Raw genomic sequence first — 14,221 nt, forward strand, 5'->3', positions numbered from 1 at the left:
AGCTCTGAGCAATCAAGCCTCATCATTGGCTCTGGATTGAATTCCTCTCCTCCAGAGGCCAAGAATCCTGGTGTCTTTCAGGGCTCATCATCAACCTTCCATAATGAAGGGAGAAGTAAAAATAATTTTCATAGAAATTCTCTAAAAATCCTGCAAGACATAGCACATGTTAATTCATATTTTATTTACTGTCTCAATGGGATATATTTTAAAAGCTTAGACCATACTGTAAATCCATGGCATAGCCACAGAGTCTTATATTGTTATCTTCCTAATTGAGACAATTAACAAAACAAAATACATATTCAAATGAAACATGTAGCTAAACCATTTATAAATAACTAAAATTATAGATCAGGTTTTCATTCACTGATCACAAGTTATGGTAATGCTTTTGTGGCGCTCATTTCCGGGCTCACTTTGGAGTGTTTATTAAAGCACAGTATTGTCATATCACAGGGACTATCTCATTCTCATTTTCTTATTTCCAATTCTAAAGGGGGTTAAATTATCCAATTAAACTGTTAATTAAAAAGACTCCTACAGAATAAACTGCAGGCTACCAATGGCATTTAAGATTTTTCATTGTGCTGTGCTCAAAAGCAATTTCCTGAATTCAGAAGAGCTCCATGTTACTGGCCAGTATTTCACTTTAGAAGGTATGGCTGGTATCACTACATAATAGACAAACCCATTTCCTCTCTTCTCTGGGCCCACAGCTAGACTATATAATCCCAGCCTCCCCTGCAGTTAGGTTTGGCCATATGACTGAGCGCTAGTCAATGGAATATGGGCAGAAGTAACACAGATAACTTGTTGGATTAGACCAAACCTTCCATTAGGCATCTTCAATAGCCTCTTCCCCTTCACCAGCTTCGTGTGGATGAGCATACTATCAATAGCATTGAAAATGGCAGAATCATATGGAAGGAACGTTGGTCTCGATATCAACAACTGTAGGAGAGAAGCTCATTGATGGTTAATAACCATTTTGTATGTCATGAAAACAAGACATTAGGTTAAACCATTGAGATGATCTCTTTCTACATGTAGTGTGATCTTAACTAACAAAGAAAGCAATTGGACTTGAGGGACATGTAAATACCTTAAGCCTAAGATATACATCTAAAAATTGAAGTAGACTGAATATCTCATAAAATCTATCAAATTGACCCTAGCAAGAGAGATTCTAGACTTCTTGCCTCCATCCCCCCAAAGCCTGTCCTTCCTGTCCATGCCCCAGAGATTACTCATAAACTCAATCATTTCTATACATCCTTCCTCCTGCCACTACCCTACAGGCAAAAAGTCTTTTTTCAAGGATCAGCTCAGAAACTAGAGTAGACTCTCTCAGAGGGGCACTAACAGGTCATACTGAGACACTTATTACCTACCAGCTCTACAGTCTGTCTGATGTCTATCTCCTGTACATAGACACTGTGGTACACCTACTATAAACCAGTAGTTTTCACATCTCTGAATACATCAGGAAGATGTTTAAAATAATCAACAGGACCCAAAAATCCCACTGCTGGGCATACACACCGAGGAAACCAGAATTGAAAGAGACACATGTACCCCAATGTTCATCGCAGCACTGTTTATAGTAGCCAGGACATGGAAGCAACCTAGATGTCCATCAGCAGATGAATGGATAAGAAAGCTGTGGTACATATACACAATGGAGTATTACTCAGCCATTAAAAAGAATACATTTGAATCAGTTCTAATGAGGTGGATGAAACTGGAGCCGATTATACAGAGTGAAGTAAGCCAGAAAGAAAAACACCAATACGGTACACTAACACATATATATGGAATTTAGAAAGATGGTAATGATAACCCTGTATGCGAGACAGCAAAAGAGACACAGATGTATAGACGGACTTTTGGACTCTGTGGGAGAGGGAGAGGGTGGGATAATTTGGGAGAATGGCACTGAAACATGTATACTATCATGTAAGAAATGAATCGCCAGTCTATGTTTGATACAGGATACAGGATGCTTGGGGCTGGTGCACGGGGATGATCCAGAGAGACGATATGGGGAGGATGGTGGGAGGGGGGTTCAGGATTGGGAACTCATGTACACCTGTGGCAGATTCATGTCAATGTATGGCAAAACCAATACAGTATTGTACAGTAAAATAAAGTAAAAATAAAAATTAAAAAAAAAGTCAACAGGGGACTCTACTTTCCCTGTCAGTCTAATACCAAAATGCCCCCCGAGGGAAGTTAGTATGAATTCTATGGTATGCTTCTGGATTTGTCTGGACTCAGGCAAGGCAGGCAGGCTTTCATTGTCCTGTACCACTCACTTGTTGTCCAAAGGTCACCAGGGGATGAAAATGGCAGGCACTTCCAGCTCTCTGGAAGTACATGGGGCACAGAGGCTCCAGTAGCATGAGGGCAGCCATCCTAGAGATCTACAGCCAATGAGAAAAAAAAGCACACAGAAAGTGAGGTTAGGGTCCCCAGTAAAAGGGCTGGGATCTGGGTAGAGAGAACTCTGATAGCATCCACTTGAGCAGAATTGAATAAATCTTTCTCTGTGCACCAAACCACAACCCAATGTCCTTAGAATTTCATCACACTTGCCATCATACAGGGTGACTGTAGCAATTTATGTGTCTGTTTACCATGTTAGACCAGACTGTTCACTGAAGCTGAAACTGCACGTGATCTGCTTAAATACAGCTAGTTCAGTGACTTAAATCAAATGGTGGGCAGTTACTATGTACTGAATGAGTGACCATAATCTGACTTGATGGTTAAAGAAAGGTGACAGCAAAATAGAGATTGTTTGGCTTGACAGTAACCGTAATGTTCCTTGTCACTTTTGCAAGACCAGCCATACCATGGTTGAAAATCTCCTCAGAAGCCTCTCTTTTCCTCATTAGGAATATAACTGCATAAACAATAAACCATATCCATTTATATCCTGGAAGAAAATATAATGACCAACTCTCAGATCTTTCATTGTCTACAGAGAAAGTTACTGCATTCAAATCTCACTTTCCTAAACCAAGAAATCTAGTCCACTACAGTGCTTTGTGTACTTTTAGGCAAATATTGTCTAAAATAGAACTGAGTATGCTAGTGGATGGAATCAATTTTAATATCATTTTTAAAAAGAAAGGAAACAGAATATCTTCAACTTTTTATTGTCCTTAAAACTATCGTTCACATTGTTTCACAAGTAAGGGAAGAAAATACAAAGACCATTTAGATATGAAATGCATAATCCAAGAACACCTTTCTTTGAACCAGTGGGGCACTGCCACTGGCAATGAGAATGTCATTGCTTGAAATAATCATATATTCTTCCATAATTTAATATGCAACTGAGACATACTGTTAAAAATATCAAGGAAGAAGTCTATCAAATGCTAAGTAATTATAGAAATACTGCTGGAACAAATGTATTCAGAAATGGGGTGACCTAAGGGATGAAGGTTAATGCAAAGGCAAGCAGCCCAAAGAACAAAGGCTTTAACTCTCCTGACTCTGGAGTACTTGAGAAGCAATCTTAAACCTCTCCACTGATCTGGTACAAGCATAACCTATGTGGCAAGCTACAGTTCCTAGTTGCTTCTTAGTGATGCTCTAGGGCTAAATAAGATAAAATTTATGTGCTATGCTTTAAGCTCCATTGAGGAAAGGCACTGAATAAACTTAAGGATAATTTATGAATCCTGAGCTTGCAGTAGTCACTTCCAACTCCATCTCATAAAAGGAACAAATGGAAATAGGAGGCCAGTGCTGTGTGGTTGGTAAAAAGCTCAACAAACTTTGGGCAATGATGATAAGCCAAACAAGACCATTATATACACATAAGAACCTTGTCTAAACCAGGAGAATTTCACAAAAACCTAACGCCTTCCATTTCCCAGGCAATAGTTCACTGGCAGAATACCTGGTATATGAATCAGAGAAGTGTGCTATGGCAGTCATAGTCTGAGATCCAATATTTAATTTCCTTTTAATTTAGCATAATTATTTTTGTAAAATTTTATGGCTCTCCTCCAGTGGATGTGCTTAGCAAGAACTGCCAAAATCCTGGATTCTCTTCAGAGTCACATTCCTAGGCCAGCTTCTCCTTTCCCCTCCCCCGATTTCCAGTCGCATTTTACCTTCTTCCTTACACCACTTAATCGGTGTCTGACTCTTTTCTATTAGTCTGTATTGAAGAGAAGGGACAATAAGAACATACTCTGAAAATCTGAACAGGAACATGAATTTGGAAGTTCAATCTAGAAATTGTTCCAGCAAGTTGTGGTGATTTGAGCTACTTTAGGTCTATTTTAACAACAGCCATCCTATTGACAGCTTGCAGTATAATTGAGTTACATCAAGTAAAGTTAGTCAAGACAAGTAGCCATATCACTTAGAAACTGTGCAGGCCTCAACTGTTCACCAACCAGTTTTCCTAAACCATTAAGTGACTGAACAAGTCCCATTTCCAAAGCCATAATTCTACGCTTTTATCAAACACTTTCTCTGACCGGCAGGAATGTGTTTATTTGGAGTTTAAAAAGAGAAATCTAGAAGGAATATGCTGTTTATGTAAGCCTTACAAACTTCAGCTGATTTTAAATGTCCAGATATAGGAATGAAACAAGGAGAATCTTCTAAGTCTAAACTAAATCAGAATGATTCCTCTAGAGAAAAGACATGGAGGTTTCCAGCACCCTTAACTGCTTTTTTGAAAATGCAAACTAAGGTGATATCAAGTCATGGTTAAGGCGGAAAAGGTAGCTGCCCTTCAGGAGTTTATCGATTCAGAGAGGAGGAAGTCAAGGGGAAAATCACTGTCCACTGACTAATGCACTGAAATTGTTTTCCTCATGATGGTGCCCCTGCATTTTTCTCCCCTACATTCCCATAGTTACAAAAGGACATAGCGTGTGTGCACACACACACACACACACACACATTTTTTAATGACAAATCCCAGGGATGTAAAATGGCTTCCTATGGTTAGCCTGAATTTGTCATTATGCTTTTGAGATTTTCCTATTGACCAGCTTAACCTAGAACCACACGTACAAGGAATAATGGGAAGGGGGGATGGCTATTTTAAAAAGCAAAAATGCCAGGTAAGAACTTTAAGGCTGTTACAATTTTATCCTGCAGACACACTCTCTAATAAGACATGGAATAGCCCCCTTGAAGGGACAGAGTTCTGAGGATCGAAAACATAGTAATGCTCTTTCTTATAAACTCTTTAGAAGAAGTCTTGAAGAGTAAACATTATGTTTCTTTGGACTATGCAGGGAAGTTTAAATTCAGTCAATAGATTCTAACATGTCTTTAATCAAGAAATTTTTCAAAAAGGATTTTTAAAAGAGGTAACTGAGCCTCAATGTGGGGTTTGTCCCTTTGCACTCAAGGGGAAGGAAAGCCATACGTTCCTAATGGGGAATTAGAAAATCATTTTTTTTATGCCTACTCATTTCAGAAACAGGAGAATGCACATATATGAGGATAACAAGACAACCAGAAATTAGACTGAAGAGAAGCATCTAGCAGACGACGTAACTGCCAAGGTTTGAACAGAATAGATCAAATTTTGGAGATTTTGTTTCCTACTGTGCCTGCGGTTGCATGACTAGGAGTTTTGACGTCTTCTGGAACTTACAGATACAGCCTTGTCTTACTATTTGATAAACTCAAGCCTTCACCAAGCAGTCTTTTCTGCCAGCTTTGTTCATTATGACTTGAACAGGGCAGTGGGCTACATCAGATACAGGCTATGAGGCGTGTTTTCATCCCAAGAGACTCCAAAGCTGAAGGCCAGAATTTCATCAAATACTGTCAAATAAGGATTCAACGTATTTCTGACTTAACCACCTTAGAGTTAATCAATGCTATGAAAGGATGGTGCAGGAAATCAGACAGTACAGGAAGACCTCCCAGGTAGCCTCGCACGTGTCCACACCACTGAGGGTTGCTAGTGTAATAGGCTGATTTTTTTTCTGGGTATATTCTACCTAGGGCCCTGCAAAGCTGTAGATTAAAATGGTACCTACCGCTTAGCTGCAACTTATACACTAAACTGGACAACAGCAACAATTCAGCAAACAACATTTTAACAAAAGCAGCCTGGAGACTTAATTGGCTTTCTAAAGAAACATATGTGATTTGATTTTTTGTATTCCATTTTTTAAAGTCTTACAACTTTGAATAATGTTTAGATCTAAGCAATACCCAAATACCAAAGATGCGTTAAAATAAACATCTTCAGGGGAATATAGGCCTAAAGCAGTAGGTGATGAGCACCACGCAGCTCTCTCAGGACGGCAGGAACCAACAGTCCTGCTACCAGAGTCGGCAGGATTCTGCGCCTCTGTTCATTGTAGAATTGGATGGACAATTAAAAGCCTTCTGGAATTCTTCAAAGTTGCTAACTGCACCATTGACCCTGAAAAAGATATGTCATAGTCCATGTCATTTAATTCTTACAGATCAACAGGTTCTGAATAAAACTCTAGCAACCTATGGCTTGATAAAATAGTCCAATCATTTAGTCTATTTACAAGGAGATAACTGAAGTCCAAAATGGTTAAGTAGATTTCCAAGAAAATTAACAGAGCTGAGACTAGAACCAGACAAATGCTATTAGTCTTCCAAATATCTTTACATTCCTATAAACTGTAGGGTTTACAATTCTTATAAATTGTATATATGGTGGTACATTGCTATAAATTTACAAATTCCTACAAACTACAATTTACCAATACTTAGCTTTTCTAACTATTTTTTAATTTAACTTTTTATGGAACATATACCTGACGTAGCATATACACATTTAAAATGTAAAGTTCATTGAGTTCACATGTATACACCCATGTTATTACCACCCAGATCAAGACATGGGATATTTTCAGCACCTAGAAGGCTCCTGTGTATGCCCTAACAGTAGTACCGCCAAGCATAACTACTAGTCTGACCTCTGTGGCCATAGATCAATTCTACCGGTTTTTTAACTTCACATCAGTGGATCACACTGTATGCACTCTTTTCTCTCTGATTCCTTTCACTCAGTATTATGTCTGTAAGATTCATTCATGTTGTTGCTATCTCTAAATTATCTTTAAAGAACTCATTCAATCCACAGAAACACTTTCTGTAAATTCCTATTATGCTTGCAGGCTCATATTCACCTAGAATTTGGTTCATGCAACAGTAAACTAATGAACGGGGTCTAGTTGCTACTGATGAGTAATGCTTTACTGGAGTTAGCTCCAAAATCTGGTGTTCTTGCAAGTTCCCTGCTTGACTGCAGTATAGAGACTACAGATTCCTACTCAGCACTTTGATTGGAACTGCCTTTTGAAAGTGGTATTTCCATTGTGTGAATTCTGCTACACTCAAAATCTACAGTTAGTGCAGATATCACTAACAAGCTAGCAAAAAAACCACCCCCTCATCTATTTCTTACTCAACTGCATGTTCAAAAGGCTGACTAGAGATAACATTCTTGGTCAATCACTCTTTCTTCCCTAATGATTTTGTTCCCTGTGGGCATCTGAATGAATATATCAGCTTATAATTCGAAACCCCCATAACCTCTTGTGTGTCAGCTGGGATGAAAGAGTCAGACACGACTGAGCAACTGAGTGCACATACACACACACACACACACAGGGAGGGATGCAGATTTCACACATGGTATGATTCACCCTGGGCAAGTGTTAAGGATCAAATTTAGCTGACAGGTAAGTGTTCTCTGAAAATTATCAGTTAAAATCCAACATTATAGGCCACAAGTTAGTGAGAGGAACTTAGTTTCTAAGAACTTATCTGTTGAGTAATTAATCTACTGTGTGATTTCATCTGCATCATTTGTCAGTGGAAGCACAGTTTAGTCTATTAGAGACTGTCAGCATTCTTGACAGTTTACTTCAGTGGGGGAGAATTTCTAACATATTGATTAGATTTTTATGCTATGGGGTAATTTAGAGTCAATTTCTTAAGAATTTCTAACGCAAGGTTTTGGGAATAACATTTCAACATATCGAACTTTTAGATGACTTTCCTACAATATGCTAATGGATTCATTTAAACATTACATATAAAGATACCAAGAAATAATATGTTCTAAGCAAAGAACAAATAAATACAAATTACTGTGTTTCTTGGATTTACTATTATAACTCTGTTCCTTAGGACAGAAAATTTCCCTCAAACTATGCTAGAAACCTAATATGGGGTAGGTAATAGTAATCTTAATTTTATTTTTACTTAATATTTTATACGTTCTGACAATTAAGATGGTAATTCATTTCCCGTCATATATAAGCAACTGTTTCAAAATAAGACTCAGACTAAAAGCTAAAACGTAGTGCTTTTGCCTCTAGATATGAATTACAACAGCTAAATGCCACCATATATCCTCCTTTGTGTTCAGCGCTATTCTGTAAGCGGACACTCATTCATGTCTGTTGGCTGGCTGCATGAAAGAACAAGAGGCATTAAATAGGATATTCCACAACACAAATTAAACCAGAGCTCTAGGTGTTTTAAGGCATAGTACATAAGAGCTCATTTGTATCTAAAAAAAGACTTTTTTGGTCAATATTTTTTAAAAGTAGGTGGTTGGATAAATCAAACATGCCAGTTTATGGAGCAGCCATGGTGTACTCATGGCACCCATGGATTGCTGTTTTTCAAAAACTGGAAGATAATAAGTGGGAATTACTACTAAAGCTATGATTTGGATTCTAAATTACCTTTGGAGTCTTGTACAGTCTCATAGATCTCTTGATACTAGAGGTGTGTACAAAAGCCTACTACAAAAATTTAGGTGAGAGAATACTGGCTAAACCAGCTTCCTACTAATTAAAGAAAAGGCGCTTAGTTTCTGCTTGGCCAGATTTTTTTTCTTTTTTTTTTTTTTTTTGTCTGTGAAATGGAGCTATCACTGTTCACAATGCAGGCTGTTTTTCAGATCACCTATTCGTAGAGCCCTGGGATGGCTGGGGAAGAGAGGAGGTGGAGATGCACAGTTAAAAAGTCGTGTCACCCATATGCCTATTTACCTAAACTGAGGGGGGCTGTGAGCACCAACTTGGATTTGTTCTCGAGCAGCTTCTGGTCTGTAGGAATTGCACCTCACCTAGAAGAAAAAACATCCCAATGATTATGCTTTCATTTCAATCACACATTGTCTACTGCCTTAACTGCTTCAAATCACACAAAGAGTAATTTGAGACTCGATGGATGACAAGCTGTTTTAGTAGATCAGATAAACCTTCATCAGTACTAACATCTATTATTCCAATCCTCAGAGTAGGTTTTATCACTGTGAATGCTTTCACTATTTGAGTAAATTAAGACAGGTTTCCAGACAAATGCTTTAAATGAAGAGAATAACATGTGTGTCCAGGAATCAACCAATGTCTTCATTCAATTAACATAATGTTTGGAATAGCCGTTATCAAATCTAACCATATTCATTTGAATCAGTAAAATGAATCACTCATCCATTACTGAGTATGGTCATAAGCAGGAAGGATTTTGCACCCTGGGTGCCTTGTTTGCTTCATCTTAGTTCAGTCCTTGGATAGGAGGACATTGCCCCATCCCCTTTGAAGTTAGGCATGGCTATATGGTCATTTGCTCTCACCAATGAAATGTGAGCAGAAGTGACATATGTCACTTCCTTGGGGAAGCTTTAAAAATCTGGCAGAACTTTTAAAAGTATTAAAAACAATTTAGGATGCTACATTAAAGGCCAGTGCACATTTCCTCCCTACTCCTTCCCTACTCCTATAGTAACCATGGAAGCACCTGCAAGATAAAGACTCCAAAACCCAGGTCCTGAGTAGTAACTATGAGCAGAGGCCCACTGCTGACCCATGTTACACATGGAACATGAACAAGAAGAAAACTTTTCCTTGCACTGCTTATTCATGTACCATAACCTACTTAATCCTGATTTGAAGTGTATCTTGAAATATGATATAGCTTGAAGTATGAATAGAACCAGGACACATGAATATGATGGGGGGAATTCCAAGTGGAGGAGAAAATGGAAACAAAGACATATTTGAGAGGAAAGAAAACAAGACATTCAGCTTGGCTGGACTGAGTGGTGCATAGTGGGCAGCAATGGGAGACCAGGGAAGGGCGAGGATGGGGCCAGATTTCTGGCCTGAGCAAGTCCTGAGCAAGAGGCTACCATATTTAGGTTAACGTATTGCTAATCTTGTTTTACAATACTTAAATATTGTTAATGAGCATGAAGGTGAATAAAAATATATTTTCAAAAGATTTATCTGGCAGGGGCACAGGAGTAGGAAGAAATGAGAGACTAGTTCGAAGATTATTTATGGGCCCCAGGAAGGATCTCCATGAATGTCCACTGAATGAGAAGCAATGAGAAGAAAGAAGGAGGATAAGAACATCTAAGGAAAAACTAACAGAAACTACGGGGATAGAGGCAGCAGCAAAGGTGATATGATGCTACTGCTTTTGGAGAAGATAAACCATCTGTGGTTTATCCAAAGTGGTTCTGAATTGACTCTAAAGATGTTTCTGTAATGGGAGTACTTAACTTCCTCAGAAGCTAGCTAAGGTGAAGTTGTTTCTCACAATCAATTCCACCTCACTTTTTCTAATGTTATTTCTTCTTGCATTATTATATAGTACTGTCTTTGCTTCATATATCATTTAAGAGATTTCTAAAAACACATTTTTGTTCTTACCGTTTTCCTAGTACCTTCTCAGGAGACAAAATAATTTTCCTCCTTATGAGCAGACTTATTTCAGTGCACAAAAGGTTGAAAATCTCATTCTGCCAGTAGGGAAAAGCTCCAAGAGAAATTTCTCATTAGTAATATAAAATCACTTGCCATTTTTCTTCTTCATCTCTTTAAAGTAAGTCATCTATAGTTTGGAATTTCATTTGGAGACATTTCAAAACTGACTGCAATGTTAATATCAGTTAGTTTACTTCATCTACTAAGATGGAACTTAAGTAAGTAAGAACCTAAACAAGAACTGACGGACCTTGTACTTTGTCCTCTAGAGCATGGGACAGCAAACATTTTCTGTAAAGGGACAGATAATAAATATTTTAGGCTTTACAGCCTAAAACTGTAGCACAAAAACAGCCATAGACAATATGTAAAAACCATGGCTGTTTTCCAATACAAAACAGAGAGCAGGCAACATATGGCCCATGGGTCCTAGTTTGCCAATCCCTGCTCCAGAAATTTCTATCTATATTTGCATGCTTATTTTCGATATCTGACCCAGTACTGACCCAAAAGAAAGTCTCCTTAATTGAACTGTGTTAACTCATCCTTTTCAAGCAATTCGTCTAAAAACGTCAAGTGTCTTCAATATACCCAGCTTCTTTGTTGGATGCTATGGAGATAAATAAGAAGTGTGTGGAGATACACAAGCTAGATGAAGATACACAAGCTATGAAGATAAAAATCTTCAACATTTTGATAACAAGGTAACTGCATAGTAAAGAAGATAAGTGCAAAGGAGTTGGAGATTTTTTTTTTAATGAGAACTGGAATCCATAGGGAAGTTTGTGGAAGATGTGGAAGAGGTAAAACTTGACATGGATCCTAAATGGTAAAGATGGAATTGAATAATCTGAGGTGGAGAAGTACAAAGAGGGTCACTTTGCAGAAGGCAAATCTAAAGCAAAACCAGAGACAATGATGAGCATGACATTGTAGAGTGGAAATGAGGACACCTGCCCAGCTAAGGGTGAGTCTGGTGGAGCTATGGGGATTTAGAGCTGGTTGGGTAGAGTTGTATAAGACTGAGGAGAACTCTGAAAGGCATTTGGTCTCAATGTGGTAGGCACCTGGGAGCCACTGCAGTTCTTTCAGCAGGTCAACTATGAAATAAAAATGGTATTTCAGTGGCATGTAAGACAGACAGTGGTGGAAAGAAGCCAAATCAGGAAAACATGCCATAGGGCTGTTGGGATAATTCAAAGCAGAAGAGATGGAGGCTTAGTCTACAGATGACAAGACAGGTTAATGGGGAGAAAGAGAGGCTGAATCTGAAGAACAGTGAATGGGATGAAACATCAGCTTTTGAGACACGTGCCATATAAATGAGGATCCTGATCCTGAAGTCGCTCAGTTGTGTCTGACTCTTTGCGACCCATGGACTGTTGCCCACCAAGCTCCTCCGTCCATGGGATTCTCCAGGCAAGAATACTGGAGTGGGTTGCCATTTCCTTCTCCATAAATGAAGATAGATCAATCAAATAAGACCTAAGAGTCCAGGTTCTCTAACCAGGAAGACCCAAAGGCTGACGGTGAGGGTATGTTGATAGAAGTCGGAAAACTAGAAAGAGTCACTTTGTTGTTGATTACACTTTTGCTGATGTCAGGTTGGTAAATGATCATTTATTTAATAGTGTCATGTCAGCTTTAAGAGATAACAAAACCCAGACAGATGAGAATCCTTTAACTGGAGTCAACTGAAGAAGACATGGAAATTAATGAGCTTGCTGCTAAGTCACTTCAGTCGTGTCTGACTCTGTGCAACCCCATAGATGGCAGCCCACCAGGCTCCTCCATCCCTGGGATTCTCCAGGCAAGAACACTGGAGTGGGCTGCCATTTCCTTCTCCAATGCAGGAAAGTGAAAAGTGAAAGTGAAGTCGCTCAGTCCTGTCTGACTCTTAGTGACCTCATGGACCACCATGAGGCTGGGCCCATGCCAGGGCCCACCAGGCTCCTGGCATCCATGGGATTTTCCAGGCAAGAGTACTGGAGAGGGGTGCCACTGCCTTCTCCAATTAATGAGCTTACTGAGGAGTGAATGAAAAGACTTAAGAACAAAAGATTGTATTGAGGAAAACCTCTGTCTAGTTTTGAGCATTACAGATACAGATTTGCCTACTGTGAGGCCATGCATCAGGAACTTCATCAACCCAACCCAGACTTGTTTGAAAATGAGGCCTACATATTTGTGACATAAACTAGGGCAATAACAAAGAACAACTGGCACTTGCATCATTGGCTGTTATGCTCCGAGCCCGTATCTCCGAACCGACCAAGAGAGCAAGTCCACCACAGTAATGCAAAAACAAAAAGGGAGTTTATCTCTAGCGCGCTAGGGCTCAAGTCTCATCCCACACAAGGGATACTGACAAGAGCCCTGAACAAAGGAGTATGGCGGCTTATATACAGGCAGTTCTTTGTCTCAGTTACAGGAGTAGCTGGCGTTACATGATTGGCCAGGCAGGATGAGCGCATATCCTGTCTCTTTCTGGTAAACATGACTCAGGTCCTAGAGACCGTTGTTTGGTCCCTAACATTGGCCAGATACTCGAACTCAGAATTGTGCCTTATTTAGGGCACATCTTCTTTCAGTTTCTGCTCAGAGAGCCCATTAAACTCGCAAAAGGGTGATAAGACTCTCACCTTTGCTGCTGTTGTTTGCAGCTCTAGTACTCCACGTGTGCATCTGGCAGTTGGGAACATAGACTTGAGGGACCCGCAGGTTGAGAGTGGTGGGATCAAGTCAGCAAATGAGGTGAAGGAGGAGAAATGCAGGAAACGACAGAGCCAAGAAAGACTCTAGAGAATGAGTCACTAGAAATGGTTACAAATAGTATCAAATCCATTAAGAAGTCAGGATATACTAAAGAACTATCAAGTGAGTCACCACAGGGCTGGTAACTCACTTGATAAAAACACCAATAAGCCTCGATTCAATCAGTTAATTAATTATATCCCATAGAACAGGAAGAACATGAAATTTATCCAGACAATAAGCAGCAAGATATAATTTCAGCTAAAATCAAAAGTTATATCACTAAACTTTTGTTCCAGACCTTTGACCCAGGAAGCAAGCCAAAGTCCCACATTTTATCTCTGAGGCCCCTTCCTCAGTCTTACTCACGTGAGCATAACTCATGAAGAAAAGCTGGTTGTTGGTGAATTCAATGCCTGGTAGGAGAGGCTCCTCAACTCCCTGCCTCTTGTCGTTTATCCATTTCCTGTAAGCCTGGGGAGAGAAGTAGAGGAGGTGACCCTCTGCAATAATGGCTTTCCTCTTTCCTCCTCCAGTACAGATATTAACTATATCCTCCCCCACGTGCAAAATGTATCCTGTCAAGCTTTCCTTTAAGAAAACCAACATCTGGAAATGCAAGTCAATGGTGTGTTGCTTAACAGTGAGACGGGTTCATCTGCAAAAAGACCGTTCACTCAACAGATACCAAAGCAGCTGGG

General features: G+C 39.4%; 1 protein-coding gene across 1 annotated transcript in view; it reads right to left on the minus strand.

Annotated features, from left to right (window-relative positions):
• Positions 1-6,321: 6,321 nt before the first annotated feature.
• Positions 6,322-14,221, minus strand: part of PHEX (phosphate regulating endopeptidase X-linked) — a 204,547-nt gene continuing 196,647 nt past the window's right edge. The window contains exons 20-22 of the mRNA XM_052663454.1: positions 13,890-13,994; positions 9,045-9,121; positions 6,322-6,424 (exon numbers count right to left, since the gene is read on the minus strand). Coding sequence (XP_052519414.1) covers positions 6,322-6,424; positions 9,045-9,121; positions 13,890-13,994 — 285 coding nt within the window. The remainder of the gene's footprint in view (positions 6,425-9,044; positions 9,122-13,889; positions 13,995-14,221) is intronic.

This window comes from Budorcas taxicolor, chromosome X (assembly GCF_023091745.1).
Source record: "Budorcas taxicolor isolate Tak-1 chromosome X, Takin1.1, whole genome shotgun sequence".
Lineage (NCBI taxonomy): Eukaryota > Metazoa > Chordata > Mammalia > Artiodactyla > Bovidae > Budorcas > Budorcas taxicolor.